The 17,769-nt window shown below is 39.8% G+C and overlaps 1 protein-coding gene across 2 annotated transcripts in view; it reads left to right on the top strand.

Annotated features, from left to right (window-relative positions):
• oxr1a (oxidation resistance 1a) overlaps positions 1-17,769 on the top strand; it is a 248,196-nt gene that overhangs the window by 100,754 nt on the left and 129,673 nt on the right. For both annotated transcript variants that reach the window (XM_084726037.1, XM_084726039.1), the window contains one exon: positions 7,747-7,943. In XM_084726037.1, the coding sequence (XP_084582163.1) occupies positions 7,747-7,943 (197 nt within the window). Of the gene's footprint in view, positions 1-7,746; positions 7,944-17,769 lie in introns of those variants that run through there.

Genomic DNA, 17,769 nt, shown 5'->3' with positions numbered 1-17,769 from the left:
CACTTCCTAGGATGGTGGGAGCAGATGAAGACTTTTGTGTTGGTTCTTGTAGCCAGCAACAGAGACATTGGCATGCTTTGCTTGTAACATTATCACCCCTATCTTCCTGTTATACAGTCTGCTTGCTGTACTGGAGTCAGCTTTAGAGAGGGAAATAGTAGTTCCTGGATGTAACTCCAGCTCTACGATCACATTCGATTTAATATACTTAAAAATTTATTACAGTAATGACAGTAGTGCAAAATCCATGTTGTGGCAGAGGGTGACACCAGTGACAGTGACAAAGCCAGCATACCACTCACCCCTAGTTCTATTATTAGGTGTCTACAACACACAATGCTAACTATAAGCCTTCTAGTGGTGTAAAAGCATCTGAAATTAAAAATTGCATCATTTTTCACCTTCTTGTCATGGAGTTGACTCGTGTGAATGCGACCGCTGTCCCTCGCGGCTCCATGCGGGTGATCCGTGAGAGCTTGTGACCAGGACATTGTTACCAGAGCACAGAGCCTGAGGCTGTGGGGAATGTTGGCACCACGCAGCCTGTAAGCAGAAGAAACTGCTGACCGCACGGTACATACTGTATACTGCAGCAAGAAAAAAATAAAACCAGCGTTATTGGACAAAGTCTCAACAGCGGGGAGCTGTAGGTGGACTGTTTGGGGACAGTGAAGAGAAACTCCATCCTCTGCTGTTGGATCAGGTCACAGAAGTGAGCCTGGGATCCCCATCAGATATGTCAGTGACAGTTTAGTGCAGTAATCACCGGAACTGTTAGCGTTGGCCTGAGAAGATGGTCAATTAACTGTAAACACTGTTATAAATGCAGTACTTAGAATTCAGTTTATCACTGGTAGCATTTCAGTGTCAGTAAATGACATATGCTTTTGTCAAAGAATTACAGTATATTTAAGCATCATATGATTTGATGTTATATAGCATTAGGCTTGTCAAAGTGGGATAATTGGTACAAGTCTCTCCAGAAATCAACAAAACCAGCGTTACTAATCTTTATATCAAAGGGAAGACAGAGACGTTTGGATTTACACTCTGGTTTAAATTTCTCAGAATTTTCTAAAGGAGCTGGTGTGACACAAAAGCCCACAGCTGTCAAAACATCTCCTGATCCACGAGTCAGAGCGCACACTCCCACTTTCAGCTGCTAGATATCAGTCTTGTTTTCACTGTGCCATTCACAATAATAACACATGGCGATGCATGTCTGCAGCGACGCTCACTGAAAGCACGCTGGGTTTCAGACAATAGTTAAATGACAGCGTGGAAAGAATGACACAGACGTGTGTTGGCAGGGGTGTTGTATGACCAGGGCTGCGCTGCTCTGCTTCGGTTTTCACTCCACTCGGGTTGGGTCAGAGGTCTTTTCTGTTACGGTCTGTGGTCTTCTTGCACAAAGCCATCTTGCTGGTTTTTTGGCTGTCCTGCTGACAGACAGATAGACATATGCACATCTAAAAACACAGAACACACAAAATACTAAGTTAAAAATGCTAAAAAGTAACTATACCTACTATACAAAATAAAACATCGAAAAATATCTAACTAGATTATGTCCAGTGATTGTTGTACCTGAATGTAAAATAAAAAATATCCACATATATTCAAATAAATGCACATATACACATACACATGTATAGATATTATACATATATAATGCATGACCATGTAACAACAAAGCATTTTGTAGCTTTGTGCACAAATGTAGAGGAGAAATCACAAGTTTTGTGCAAGAATATTTTCTCTTCAATTTATATTCTTATATATTCACATTTTTGTAAGTTTTGTTATCATGATTTTAGTCAATATCATCATTTAGGCAGATCGTAAGGTTCCTATCCTTGTCACTTTCTAAACTTTTTAAATCTAAAGGACTCTCTAGAAGTTATGTCACACTTTACCTCTGACTGAACAACAATCAACAGTGCAACAACAACAACAACAAGACAGTATGATGAAGAATCTGAAATGTGTTTTGTTGTGGTGGTCTTGATCTTGGCTCGGGCTCAAGCTTGATTTGACTCAGATTCGGCCCATGCTCTATCCCAATTCAATCCTGAGATTGCTTGGACCAGTACTGCTCCTGACCTTGACTTATATTAGTCTTCACTACAGCCCAGAGCTACTCTGGTGATACAAGGTATACATCTTTAGTTGTCAGATGTTCAGTGTATAAGATTTACAGGGATTTATTGGCAGAATATGGCATTGTGTTTTCATGAGTGGATAATCGTCTGAAAATAAAAACTGTTGTGTTTGTGTTACCTTAGACTGACCTGTTTGTATCTACAGAGGGAGTGGGTCCTCTTCTAATGAGGCTGCCAAGTTTTGCTGCCACTGCAGGTTCTCCTGCATGTTTGTAAGGAGATGATGAGGCGGGGTGTTTGCAATCTGCTCACACTGGTCCTTAAGGTGTCTGGTTAGGATTCCTGAAAGCATCACCGTTTCGAGTCTAGCTAATGTGAGTTTAGCCTCGTCAAAACTTGGTTTTGAGCCGCTGAAGAACTGATACTGAACTGAAATGATGGCTGAATTTTTTTGTCTTTTCCAAAATGCTTTTTTGTTTCCTTGTTTTTTTATGTAGTTGTCTGCTGCATGGTCTCATGTTGCTTTGGGGCTGACTGTAGATAGTAGATTGTACTGCATCTTTCACTGTAAAGTCTTAAAAAAAAACATGCCTGTGAGACAGTGCTCCATAAATATATTGGTATTTCACTGAACTCTGCTGCCATGCAACAAAAAAGCATGAATGAACTGTACACACATACACACATGAACATTTATGTACAGATACTGTTTACACATCTTTCTCTGTGAGACACTTCAACACATTGATTCTGTCTCTTCCTCCTCATTTGATCTCTTGACACACACACACACACACACACACACACACACACACACACACACACACACACACACACACACACACACACGCACAGTGTTGATAGCGTTTGGCCTTGTAGCTCAGTGAAACAGAGCTAGAAGAGGGGCTTCTGCTCTTCTGATGAGACAGTAATTAGTACTGGGTCCTAAGGGAGTGGAGATAGACTTCACACAGCTTTCTCTATCTCTGTCTCTCTGCCTGTCTCTCTGTCGTCCTCCGCAGCCATTAACTGCAGCAGCAGGTCTCTACTTCTCACTCATTCTCCAACCTCATTATGTGCCATCCAAACAAATAGGCAGCTCCCCTCAAAATAGTCATTAGCACAATCTGGCGTGGAACTTCTTCTGCCTTTGTTTGGCTTTGTGCAAACTTCCACCACATGCACTTCTGTAAGGAAAAGATAAAACATAAGGTGGAGAAATAAATAAAAATAGAACCGAAATGCAGTCCATAAAGGCCTTTTTTAGTTTAAGTGAGTATATTTGTAGAAAACTGGTCAGTGAGTGTGTTTTTTAAGTTAAATAGACTTAGGGGAACACTTCTATGAAGCAGAACATAATTTCTTGTGGTGTTTATTCACAGCTCGGCCTGTTCTGTTTGCCTCTCAGTCTGGATAGGTTTAGGTTTGTTCGATTTAGAAAGAACACACACACACACGCACACACACAGTGATAGACAGCATTTCCATGGAGATTATGCATTTTCATTAGGCAGTTAGACACTATGTCATGTGTGCTGCTTTGGTCCATCAGGGGATGGGCACTTGGGTGAAATGGGCAGAAAGATTCTGTTCGCTTCAGCAGTTTTGCTGGAATGATTGAAAGTGTGTGCGAGGGAGCGGAGTGCTGGGAATCTGGTATTGCTGTTTCAGGACTTTTTCAGACTATACATAGATAGTGTTTCAGGAGACATTTTTCCCACTATTGGCTCAAAGTTTTTGCTGGAGCGTCCAGTATGATCTTGTTTTTTGCTGTCTGTTATGATGTGTTTGTGTGTCACTGTTAACCGAAACTTGTGCATATATGCAGGTTTTTTAAATGTGGCTAAACCTGCGAAAGATAGTCAATTGACTCTTTTCCCATTGCCGGCAGATAAGTTTACCTTTACGCTGGGCACTATGGCTTAAAAATTATATCTCATATCTCAGTGTTTTTAGGCTATTCCACAATATACAATATGCACAATTTCTCATACTAGAAATTCTCAAATAGTGAATACTTATACTTAATACTTAATACTTACTCATACTTGGATATAACGAATATGATCAATTTGTTATCCAACCCTAGTTTGTCTTCTTGTGTTTTTCTGATGTGTGCTGGAAAGTTGAAACTTCATTCATGTGTATAGAGGAGAGCAGAGAGAAAGCTGTTTTTAAAAGTCTCTGTGTGTTCAGCTTTTGTAACTTCTAACTGAATCTCTGTGGTTTAAAGTTTAGTTTCTCCCTTTGTGTCTTTTACTGTTTCATGTTCACTTTCAGCTGGATGGGAGTCGTGTTAAGTTACTGCTCATGAAACCAGCATTTCCTGATTTTGCTGCTTCATACTGTCATAAAAGCTTTTAGAGAACAAAATAACAGTGAACTTTTATTTTTAAGAATTTACAGGAAGTAGAAAGTATAGCGAGTTAAATCGATTCAAGCCAAGGAGACAGATATGAAGGAGCAAAAAGTCACTAAAGTTACGGACAGAGGTGACAAGCCTTGATTGCCTCAGCTGAAAAGGGGTGAAAACTAGTGTATCCTCCCGGGCGTCATGTTTCCATCACTGCCTGTAAAAACCTGTGATTACTGCAGGATCATTTGACTTGGAAGTGAATACTGACTGTACCCTCTCCCACTGAGGACGAAAGTCAGATGTTAGTGGGTGTCAGTGTTTTTTTTGGGTTTTTTTGTCCGGTTTGTAAAAAGGGCTTTAGTGTCTGTGCATGTTGTCTATACAAAACATGTGGGGGTGTGAGAACATATGTAAGTGGATAGACCCACTGCTGAGTGTTTTGGGATTACCTGTTCAGATTAGCCCAGTGAACTCATTTAGAAACTGTGCAAACTCAAACCCAGGATCTCGTCATCCTTTTAATAGGCTTTGAGGAGTTGTCGTAGGCAGATTTGATTTGACCTCGCTCAGCCCGCTGGTACCTTTGATACGTTTTACATAAGCAGCCTACTTCTAAAGCCTTTTCCTGTAAAAGAGAATGTGTAAGGAATATCTGAGTCATTCTACACTGCAGCTGACACCTTCATTTAGAAACTAAAAAAAAAACAAATCTGTAAACATTAAAGTTTGATACCTGCACAGGAATGGCTGCCACTAACAAGTAAAACTGCTATATAGACGGTAAATACAGCAAATGGCTGCAGGAAAAAAAATGCTGACTGTAAACTGTAAGAAAAACAGAATTTAATTTCATGAATTTACTATACCTGTGGTGTAAGATACTTTTTAAAGGAGAACTTCTGGCAAAAGCAACCACTCTAATTTGACTTGTGGTGAATACAAATTCAGGCGTCCTTGCCAGTTTAAATGAATAAAATAAGAAAACCGTAGCGCTGTTTAGCTACGAGGAGCCCAAATCCTACAGCCAGTCAGGTGAACAATTATGCTGTGTCTTTCAACATCATCATCTTGTTTTCTTGCTTTCATCCAAAGGGGGTGTGGTCATAGAACGTGACTTATAGCTGCTCTTATCTATTAAGACATATATAGTCTGCATGGAACAATAATTTGTGTCTGATGTGGGTTTTTTCCACACTAAAACTATTAATTTCCACATGCATTAAAATCTTAAAAAGTGTGCCCCCCATTTAAAAATTAAAGGTTCAGGTTTTTATATCATACTTGTAGTATATAAGTTGCAAATTGAACCCTGATTGACTTTCAAAGTAGTTGTGATGTCACAAGTCATACTTGTTGGCCAGTCCCTTAAAATCTGTTTTTCACTGAGCACAGAGAAACTTTCCACTTTCAGTAGATGAATCTGAAGACATCTTTCTAGTGCCAAACTCTCCACATACATCATTCTGCATAGTGAAGCTCAAACTTTCAGCTGCAGGAAGAAGAAGAAAAAAATTATTTTTGAGTGTTGGGGAACTTTAAATATCTAAGTAAACTGTATTGTATGTTCTGCCATATGTACAGAACATACGGAGGCTGGCGATGCCATTTCTCTCACACCCCATTATTGGTATATAGACAAGTGCAATAACAAGAGCTGAAAATGCAAGAATAGAAACAAAATACTAGAAAAAGCACAATAACAAAGCACAGATAAAGACTTGTAATGATAGTATGAATGGTAATGAACAAATAAAACAAATATAGTGCAAATAAGGATTAACAGTTCTCTGTATCCATCTGTTTACTGGTGTTGGGAGAGTAAAACTGCATATAAGTATTTTGTTTGTATAAAGCCTTTTGTTGCTCCGGGAAAGCTGTGTGACCTCTGATAAGCCGCCTCAAGTGATGTCACTTGAGTCAGTGTCAAAGTGCGAAGACTGCAAGTTTGAAAATGACAAAGACGCAAGTTAACCAGACATCTGCAGCCCACTCCACACATCTGCAAGAGGCTAGAGACTTGCACAACTAGCACAACACACCTGAATCTCCAGCTGAACTCTCTGTAGTCATGTTGCATTGTGGGTAATGAAGGCATCAGTTTTAGATAACAAAGAAGAATGCATGAAATAAAAAAGACTGTTGTCTGTTCTGCTGTATCAGTTTTGAACTTTGCACTTTCTCTATTCAAGTTTCTCTCTCTTTCTGAACCAAGACTAGCTTAATTGCCTTGTTAGCTCATCACAAGACACCCTTCATTCAGACTTGACAGAAAAACAAAACAAAACAAAACAAAACAAAACAAACAAAAAAAACATCTTGGCTTGTCTTTCCACGGTTCCAACAATCACCAATTCTGGTTTGGTCAAAATTCTTCATTCAGCTTGTTATATTTGAAAATATTATATCAATACACACTGTTTTCTTCTCACTCATCCTCCAGCTCAGTGGGTGTGTGATGTGTGTCTGAATGGGAGTCTGTCTCTGAGCAACGGCTCTCACTTGTTCTTCTGAGGCAGACCATTAAATGAGCAAAATAAAATGACAAAAAAATCACCCAAAAAAACAACCAGCAATGACCAATATATTGCCCAACACTATCAGACACTGTTCTCCTTTAAAAGGGAGAGTTTCAAAGTGCAGGAGTCATCATTTTGAAGTCACTGTCACTTGTCGTTATGAGTCTGAAGGGAGGAAGAGCTAAAAAGCACTGATCAGAGAACCTCAGATAGCTACTAGTGTGACATGTAGCTGCAGTAGATCTTAAGTGTAGACAGGTCTGTGACAATGCAAAGCTCTAAAAGTGATCACAAGAATCTTGAGCTGGATTCTGAATATGATGGGAGGAGTTTCACAGTTGCCTGGTCAAGATGGGATGAAATGAAAGTGTAAATAATTATCTGCAAAATTTCCACCACGATGTTTGTTCTTCAGGTTGTTACTCAGTGAGATTTTGTCTGCAGCAAGGTCTTAACTCTGGCCTCCTGCTGTCCTCCCCCAGTAGGGGATATTGGATATTGCTTTATCCCTCCTTACTGTAGAGAAAGCTCTGCACCGGGCGAGCAGAGCAGTGCTAATAAATTCACCCTTAACAAGAGTGTGATTAGCCTATTGATTCTTTCTCCCAACTTCCTTGCCGCTGCAAAAATTGTCTTGCACGATTACATTTCTGTGACATCGACAACCTTGGATGCAAATATTCTTTGATCCGCCTGCCCTTGAACACTGAAAGTCACATACAGTGATTTTCAATAACATGTTCCTCTTCTGTGTTTTGCTTGTGCCCTGCAGACTGAAGAAGAAGTCTCAGTCGGTCGATATTGCCAGTCAGGGCTTCTCACCGACTCTGGTGCCAGCCTCGCCCCTCAACAAGGCTGCACCACCTGTTGCCAAGACAACCACCGTCCTCGCCGTGCAGGAAAACAACACCACCAACTCCCAGCGCCGCAGCCCCCGGTGTGGCGAGCTGAAGAGAGGCTACACCATTGGTAAATGACTCCTGATCTGTCTGTTTGTGCAGCAACTGATGATCTACCAGGTCATATAATGACTTAGAAATGCTTCTTTATTTTTAAAAACTTTATTTATGCATAACTTCATCACCAACATCAACCAGTCAAGGGATTCAAACCAGCAACCTTAAACCTGCTACACTTCTGTTTCTCTACATTTTAGGTAATTAAAGCAATAAAATGGCACCACCCATCAATTCAAGGGTGCTCAAATCATTATTGGCTGATACTTGTTATAAACTGATTGGTCTCTTATGAAGGCCAATCAGAAGAGCTGATCAGATGCTGGAAGGGCCTGAAATTAACACCTGCCAAGTGCCAAACGTGGGCAGATTTTCCGTTTAGCAAGTAAATATCAGAAGGCTCTCTGCCACACTGGCAGGTAAATGTTTACACAAAAATAGTCATGTAATAGCAAACTATGCTGAGAATCTTGACCGCGTTTGGTGACATTTATGAGAGCTCTATTTCTGTCATCCTGCCGTCTGTGTCGGAGTTTGCCGCATAATGTCAGGAACTTTATGGTGCCTTCAAGTGCAGTTCATAAACTCAGAAATCTACACTCAAATAGCGACAGAAAGTTTATTAAAACTGGAAAATTTTAATTTGTTCTTATTTTTCTTTGTTGAAATGCAGAGGGCTACTTCTATTAGTACTTCCCTGTTCTTTCATTACAGCATTTTAATAATAAAGAAATGCTAAAACCATAACTATCCCATTCATTTCCACACAATTTTAAATTTTTTTCTAAAGAATCATTATCAGCAAACTCCAACCATATTAAAGGTTCCTACACCTTTCCCAAAGTCAAATTTCAGACCTTTTCAAGAATTTTAAAGGTGCCTTTTCGAGCTTTTCGAGCACCTAAATGACATATTTATATACATACACTCAGAATGACTTTTTCACTCCTTCATCACATTAGATCACATGTTCTGTTGCTATAAACGATTTTAGTTTTCTACATAAATTAAAGGAACCCACAATGACGTTTCAGGTGTCACCTGTCTGTAAGTGGCCTGTATAACCTTGCTGAGTCAACATCTGACTTATTTTCTTATCTAAAAAGCAAACTATTCAGTCAGGAAGTGGTTTATTATGAAAGTGATGCAAATACAATTTCAATCAGTTTCAAGCACTTCACACAAAATCTTTTAAAACATTACATTAACATTCAAGTGTTCTCTGCATATTCTTGTACAGCAGGTATCCAAATTAGTCTGCCATGATTTTGAAGCTGTTTTACACTTATACTTAAAGGGGAAATCTGTAATATATTCAGTGTTATAAATCACAACATGACCGTGATGTGTCATCAGAGATTAAGGAAACATGCCAAGTTCAACAACTCTCTTCGACTGACATGAACGCTGAAGTGTCTCCCTTTGAAATGTCTATGCTGGACCAGGATTACTGTTTTCTGTCTGTTGCATATTCATCAGAGTGAAAATTAATGAGGAATGAGTAAGTGTCAGTTTTTGAGTCAGTGAAATTATTAACAGTCTTGTAGAAGGAGGTTTAGAACAGTTAAATTTAGCAAAATGTTAATGGAATCTGGCAGGAAGCGAGATGGGCAGCCACTTCATTCACTGTCCAGAGTGTTATTTCAAAGCAGTGGGCTTTTGTTCTCAGGATAACAGGCTTAACTTTTTATTCACAGACAACTGACAGTTATAAATAGCTGATCAACTTACGGAGGAGGAGCCGTCGTCGCTTGTTATTGTCAGTTTATGAGGTTGTGCGCATCCTGCGTTCCTGCGGAGCTCCTGCAGCCTGCCTGTCTCTGCCTGCATCTAGGAAGGAGGGGGTGAGGGGAAGCAACCTGATTCAAACAGAGATTATATATTAAACAGGATTACAACCTATTTAATATACAGCCTGTGGCTCCAAGGCTGCAAGACTAAATAATGCTAATGCTACCCAATTAATAGAGAGGAGGACTGCAAACAAAATCGGTGATCAGCTGATACTGCTTCTAGTGATGGTTATTAAACCCAAACTGGAGCACTCTTCGTTGTAATTGTAGTTTTGCCTACAACATATTATTAAATGAATTAAGCCTTGTTATCATCATAATACCAGCCTTTGCTACATTCTCAGTGTATTTACATTAAATTAGATTTTGATGTCCAGTGGTTATATTATACAGCATTTATTACATTGTCAGTTGCCGCTGAGCTTCTGGGGAAGTCTTGTTCTTATTCTGTGTTGTGTGTGTGGGTGTGTGTGTGGGTGTGTGTGTTGGGATGTTTGAAGTTCACGCACTCTCTGAACTGTTGACACGAACTTCCTACTCGAGCAAACTTCAGCGTGTCACATCCACGGGCCGGCTCTCCCCGTCTCTCATCTTCTAATTCATTTCCTGCCTACAAATTATAATTACGTGACTCTGATGAGATTTATCCCTGTGATGAATCCTATTTTTGGTGGGGGAGGTGGGAGGTTGCGGCGGTGGCGGTGGATGGGGAGGGCAGCTGTCTGCGGCGGCTCTATTTCTGTGTCGGCGGGCAGGTTGCTACTGTGAGAGTAAGTACACTTGAGGGAGCTGACTTCTCGCACATGATGAAATGAGTTTGAGCTGTAAACTAATTCCAAACTCATAAGTGCAATGCATCTCTGTTCGCCTCATTGATGTGATTCAGTTAGTAAAGCTGCTCGAGTCAAGGTTAGAAAAGAGGCAGCGTGTGGAGAAAAGTGCGCAAGCAGGACTTTTAAATGCTTCTGAACTACTGAAGGTACTCTGCAAGGTCTTTATTTTTGACTGATTCCTTTTGTATTCGTGGCGACATCTTTGCAGCTTGTTGCTGTGCAGTTCTTTTCCCTCACTGTATTTTCTTGATATAATGCACACCACAGCTTTATTTATTCCAACATTCTGCTGTTGCTCCTTTATTTGTGATTTTTAAGGCAGCACATACAAACTTTTACTAGCTTTAATGAACTTTTTTAAGGTGGAATCAGCCACTAGATTGTAGCAAAATTGACACAAATTGATATGAATCTGCTAAAGTTTCCACAGACACCAAATATGTCATGCTGAATTTTCAGGGAAATGTGTGCATAATTGTGCGCAAGACTTTTTAGAATTTTCAATTTCATGCAGTGTTGCAGCAATTAAATATGCCACCTCAGGTCTGAAAGTGTCACTGTAAGCATGGTATCCAATCAGTGATAAGTTGGAAGCAGCAGATTGAGAATATTGAGTATATTCACTGTATGTCATATTTCATTTGCTGTAAAAATAAATATATTTATATTTTTATAAATCTGAAACTCAAGGGAAATCAGGGTTGAAGAGGGTAATTATTTTACATGCTGGCTTAATGGTACCATGGAAACTGAATGATGAAAAATATAAAACCATAGAAAACAGAGAGAATATGAGAGTGATTGAAGAAGACGTAAAGAAAGCAAAAGAAAGCCATAAAAATGTAGTTCAGCATCCTAGTGTCCCTCGTTTTTTTTAAAGGACAACAAAGTAAGAGTTGACAAAGTGATGCATTGTTGCCCTTTAAGCTCCTTTCACACGTTCACTTGAACTGCACTTATCTAGACATCACCCAGAGGAGCTGTATGTGTTAATGCAAACGTCTGAATCAGTTGGACCGGACAGTAAATGTATGTAACCCTGCCAGCTCCACGTGAGCCACGTGAGTGAACAGAGCAGCTCATCGTGATGTTGATGACGTTGCTGCTTTCTACTCTCTTATGCATGCCTTTAAATTGATGTTATTTATTTATTGCTTAGATCAGATTTCCACACAGACAGAGAAAGTAAAACTGAAGGCCCTGCTTATAGCTCAGTAATAAAATCCCAGCACACCATGGAGCGTCTCTCCTGCCGGGCTGAGACTTAGTTCATAAAGTTTACAGCCAGTTATGCTGCATGTAGCTAAAAAACAAAAGTGCATTCATTTGACTGACAAAATACAAGTTGACTTGAATCAATCTGTCAACTTTTAGGGGGCATTCCTATATACTGTAGTATACATCAATGCAAAAAGTCATCTTTACACATCCTAACCCTCCTGCATGATCTACTCAGCCCTCATCGCCTCACCTTAACCAACCGGAGTATTACCAGCATATGACAACAAGTCTGACACGGACAAACTGGCAAATTTGGAACATCCCGACCTGATTCTCAAGACGATGGGACTCATGCAAGAATCACTCGTGCAGTACAGTTTTGTTCTTAAATGGTGTGTACGAGTGATTCATGAGAACTTCTCGCATTCACCGATTAGTTTTGTATTTTGAATTTTCTTTCAGATATGAACACAGTTTCGGAGTGGTCCAGACCTGTCGTAGAGTCATGTACAGTCAGTCAGCTGGTATCCAAACCAAAGTGTTTCATTGATGATTGTATATTTCATTAGTTTGAAAACATGTTGAGTTGGAAAAATAAATTACACTTCATAATTATCCTGTTTGACTACACTTCAAATCATAATATAATTGTAGATTTACATATAAAGCCTCTCATCATTCTTTCACTGATCTATTATTACCTGCTGTCAAGTGTATTGGCCCTACATCTTCACATGCAGATTCATGAAATCTCTGTCCAGGTGAACATCCTCACTTTTTCTGTCCTCTTTTTACACAATGAAAACTTCCCTAAACCCTCTCCTCTCGCTGTCATCATTCGCCCCTTGCTGTTGCTAAGCAAGTCTTTTTTTCCCTCTGAATAGATTTTCATATCGAGACATGTCCTCCTTATTTCAGTGACAGTCCGACCCTCCAGTAACAGCATCACAGCATTTACTTTTCTCTTTTCTTTGCTCCAGCAGGCCTTTTAATTCCACTGCTTACGATTTTCCTTTATGGATCTCTGAAAGCAGAACATCAAACTCCAAACACTTTAAGTTCTTTTTTTTCCTCTTTGATTGCTCATTTTCATGAACGAACACTTCCTGACACATGGAGCAGGAAGTGCAGCTATATTTGCTATTAATGGGGCGTTAATTATGCTAATTTACATGTCTCATGCACATGCAGTCAGATATGCACAGAGGGATCATTTACACACTTATCTGAGGTTACAAGCATTACAAGTAAAAGTAAGAGAAATTTAAGTCCTACTGTCTGGAGTTCATGTGTGAAACTGGTTTGGTTTTGTGATCAGTTACTTATTACAAACAAACCAAGATCTGTGACCATTAACTCTCATTCACTGGACCATTATGGTGATGTCATCATAAGCGCTATGTTGACCCATGAGAAATCAAATTGTGGTGATTGATAGCCAGTGTTGGGAAAATTACTAAAATTTAGTAATTGGTAATTACTAGTTACCTCTCTAAAAAGTGACGGAAGATTGAATTACTTTATCAAGTACTGCATGTAAAAGTAATTGTTATAAGGGAAAGCAAATTTTGCATTACTTTTAAATGTCTGTGTGAATTATCTTATTAATGTGCACATTATTTTAGGAAAAAATGTTATCATTGTACCTGTTATCACTGATAGGAGTTATTGATACACTACCAGAGAACAGCAACGACTGGTGTTTCTACCTCTAAGCTACACTTTTCCTTTTGGTTTACATACAAAAATTAAAACCCATTGCTATATCATTTTATAACGGTCAGGTTAGATTATACTACGATGAAAAGCGTTAGATCGTAGATCTGGATATATGTCTGCTATGTTTGCTATTATGGGTTTCACTTCCAACACTAACAGCAAGTCATGCAGCACTTTATTGCTACTCATGTGTCTATTCATGTCCTCCTGTGTCACAAAGAGCTCAGAAATAACTGATTATGAGTATTATTACTTTAGACTGCAACTTGACCTCATTTGTCTTAAATGGGCTGGTATGAATGGGACATAAAAGAGGCATTTTGTACTGTGATATTATAACACAAGTAGTTACTGTGTTTCACTAACTATCCTTATGATCAGTATCTGCCAAATTACATGGAGACAAACACAGCTACTTATTACCTCCGACTGATCAGGGAAAATCCCTGCACATGCTGATGTGCACACAGGTTACCATGGTTTCCAAATTATTTGGCATAATTATACCGAATGCTTGAACAGATCGCTCCCTTGACAGTCCCCAATCAGCAGATGGATTTAATAGTAGGTTAGCTTTTGAATTTATGCTGAAATTACATATCTGCTTTCAGAAAAAAAATCCACTTTGTTTGGTTTTTGCGCCACCATGTACAAGTCTGAATGGAACTGGACCAAGACCCTGCTTTTTTTTTTTTTGAGCATCTGATTTTGTGGTCTGCACCGGAACTTGACTGAGACCTTTCACACCCGATTAAGAGTGCTTTCACACCTGAATGTCTTCACCAAGGTTCATGTACATTTATGCATTAAATCCATTTAGTTTTGGTTTCACACTGCAGTTATTGGAGTGCACGAACAAACTATACATTGACATACTTACATTCTGTTGTAATCGTGTCTCTATACGCTGGTAACTGATTGGTTTGTAGAGAGGCCTGCATCTGATGCTGGCGTGTTGTCACTTCACTTTAATTCCTCCTTCTCTGCCCATGTGCTACCTTGGCTCTCTTCTTTTGTTGTTGCGTTGTTTTAACTGTTTCAAGTTCCAACAGTACTCTGTCAGAACCTCCTGTAATTGGTCTGAATGTCCAAATCATCCCCAAAAATGCTTTGTCAGTAGAACTAAGTTTTGGCAGTTCGCTCCAGACTCGGGGGGAGGTTTCTTTGTAATTTTCAGTCCATCCTCACCAGAAAAAAATATGTTTATTGTCAGCTGGTGACCTCTAGTGGGCGTAGTAACTATGACAGGAGATTTACAAAGAGTGAGAAAGTCTGTATTTGAAGTAGCTGGCATCAAACAAGCACATGACTTTCACCCAGTGTGAAACAAAAAGGTAAACATGAAGTTATGTAAAGTTTCAAGTTACCTAAGTTTCATTATGCACATCACTTACTTATGACATTCTTATTTTATACCAAACCAAGATCTTTTCCTAAACCTAACCAGGTAGCTTTTATGCCAAAAGCTAACCAAACTGTGACCATTTTACAACGTTAATCACGTGTGTAATGTCACTCAACATATGTAAGATAATTAAGGTTCTGTAAGCCTGTCTCTGCCGGCACTCTCCACCAGTCATTCATGTCATTTTCACAGTCCATCTAATCTGTAGTGTAGGTATGAGGATTAGGGCTGTAAATCACAAGTTTCATCTCAAGGCAATATTGTACTGATTCTTGGGACAATGATGCGATAGTTGCTGATATTGTTAAGTCAGCTATAATCCATTTTTAATTTGATTCAATTCAGGGCCCTGCAGTCGACATCAGGTAATATCATATGTCCATATAACACATTTTGTTTCATTTATGTCAGCTCACAAAAAGCAAATAAATTATCTTTCAGCAATTTTATAACTTCCAAACATTTGTGACACAGACATGCTGTGGGAATTTCAAAATAAAGGTGTAACTTACAGATGACAGTGTAGATCGATAGTTTCACTTTGCATCGAGGACATTGGATCGTTGAACATTTAAGCGATACATTGATTCAGATCAATGTATCGTTTCGCCCCTAATGAGGATGTGTTGGTAATTTTGGTTTGGATCAGACTAAAAAGTCTGGAACAACATGATGTGAAAGCTCCCAATGGGCAAATACACCAGAGTCTGGATTGCACCAAACAAAATATGTGTGAATGCACCTTTAAATAACACAAACAACTTGCCTCAGAGATGCAGTTTGTCTTTGCATTAAATATGAGCTGGAATAAAGAAGAACTGCTCATGGCTTCAGCACACTTTACATTCCCAAACCAAAGTGAAAAAGTGTCATGAAGATGGATAGTTGTTACCTAAAGCATCTCAGGTGAGTTTATGCTGATCCATCAGCTTATTTTCCATTTGACGCCTCTTGCAGCTTTCTTAATAGAGTTCTGGGTAAATATGAATTTCTCCGCATGTCCTTCAGCATACAGCCTGCGATTAGTCATGTAAATCAGTGCGGCAGCTTAAAACTTTGCCGCAGCGGCTGTTCTGCCGTGGAGGGCTGTGTCTGAGTCGTCAGGTGGGGTCACAGGTCGACATGTGTCTGCTGGTGTCACACACTGATAAGCTTTCTACAGAGTCATCATGTATCGATTCTGCTCCCCCCGGCCGGGCAGAACGGGTTGATCTGCGGTTGCCCATATCAGTTCACTCGTCGATAATCAATGAGGGAAATTGTGGGATAAAAGCCCGACAGGACAGGTGGAGCGACTGTTGATATTTCATCCCGGCTCTTATCAGCCATTATCCGTTCACTGGCAACTGTGGGCTCCTTTTTAAAAGCATGGGGTCGGAAGTCACAGTCTTTCAGCCATTAAATGAAACGCGACTGTGACTTATTGTGCTTTTACGGCTTTTAACTACAAAGTAACAAATTGTACAAGCCTCTAAAGCATGAGTCAAAGCAGTTAATCATTTGTTCTAGCCAGCGCCGGCCTAGTTAAACCACACTCAGATCAATGCCACCATATGACCACAGAAATGCTGCATCTGTCACTCATATATGCTGTTGTATGACATAATGAGACATTGATTAGTGGCCATCCCAAGTCTATCTATAAGTGGAGCCCTGTGGCATTTTTATATAGTCAGACCCAGACCAGGCTGCTCCTACAGGGCTGATCATGCTAATTTATTCTAATGGGATAGTAATAATGTGGCAGGCAGCTTGCTGTGCTGTCTGCCAGGCTTCAGACAGACCTGTCATTACAGGCACACAGCACAATCACCAGCGACATTTTAATAACCCGACCAATGAGCCTCCTACCAGGACGACACCCGCCGCGGATGGCTCTCACCTCTGAGGAGAGGAGGCGATGGATACGATGATGGTGTTTTTACATGAATTGTGTTACTTTTTCACAGTCGTTGTAGCATCCCTTCAATAAGGATGAAGAGAAGAAGTGTCTACGTCTCACTGATGAGTGCCAGTCATCACTCAGCAAAACAAAGATGGAGAGAAGCAAGATGGGCACTGTTTAAGATGTCGGGCTAAAGTGATTTATTTATTGAGTATATTATACTCTATACTAAGGAAAGAATGGAAAAGAAAGGAAAGGGAAGGTGAGGAAAAGACAGAGAGGATTAAAAAGGAAAGAAGAGGGGAGGAAGGGGAATGAAAGGAAAGGGGAATATAAGAAAAAAGAGGAAAGAAAGAAAGGAGAATCAAAGGTAGGAAAGGGAACGAAAAGAAAGGAACAGGAAGAAAAAGCAAATAAGAATGTAAAGAAAAGGGGAAGAAAAGAAAAGTAAGGGAGAAGGAAAGAAATAAGTACAAAAGGAGAGAGAAGGAAAAGAAAGGAAGCAAAAGAAAGGACAGGGAAGAAGAATGCAAGGAAAGACAAAGAACTCAAAGGAAAAGGGAAGAAAGAAGAATCAAGGGCGGGGAAAGGAAAGTAAGGGGGTGGAAAGAAAAGGAAGTAAGAATGGAAAGGAAAGGTGAAGAAAAAAGGAAAGGAGAAGGAAGCAAACGAGTAAAAAGGAGAGAGGAGGAAGACCGAGGAAGCATAGGAAACGAAAGGAAGGAAAGAAAAGACAAAATGCAAGGAAGGAAGAGGAAAGGAAAGGAGAGGGAAGGACAAAAAGGGAAAGGGAAGAAAAGAAAAGAGAAGTAAGGAAAAGAAAGGAAAGGAAAAAGAAAAGGAGTAGAGTGGAAAGCAGAGGGAACAAAACAATAGCAAGAGGGACAGAAAAGAGGATAAGAAAGGAGGGGACTTGAAAGAAAATGGAAGGAAAGGAACAGGGTGGAAGGAGAGGAGAGAAGAAGAGAGGCCAGATTGTCTGT

Source organism: Lutjanus erythropterus, chromosome 9, assembly GCF_056507025.1.
Source record: "Lutjanus erythropterus isolate fLutEry1 chromosome 9, fLutEry1.hap2, whole genome shotgun sequence".
NCBI classification, from domain to species: Eukaryota; Metazoa; Chordata; class Actinopteri; order Lutjaniformes; family Lutjanidae; genus Lutjanus; species Lutjanus erythropterus.
This window is presented reverse-complemented; position numbering and strand designations above follow the sequence as displayed.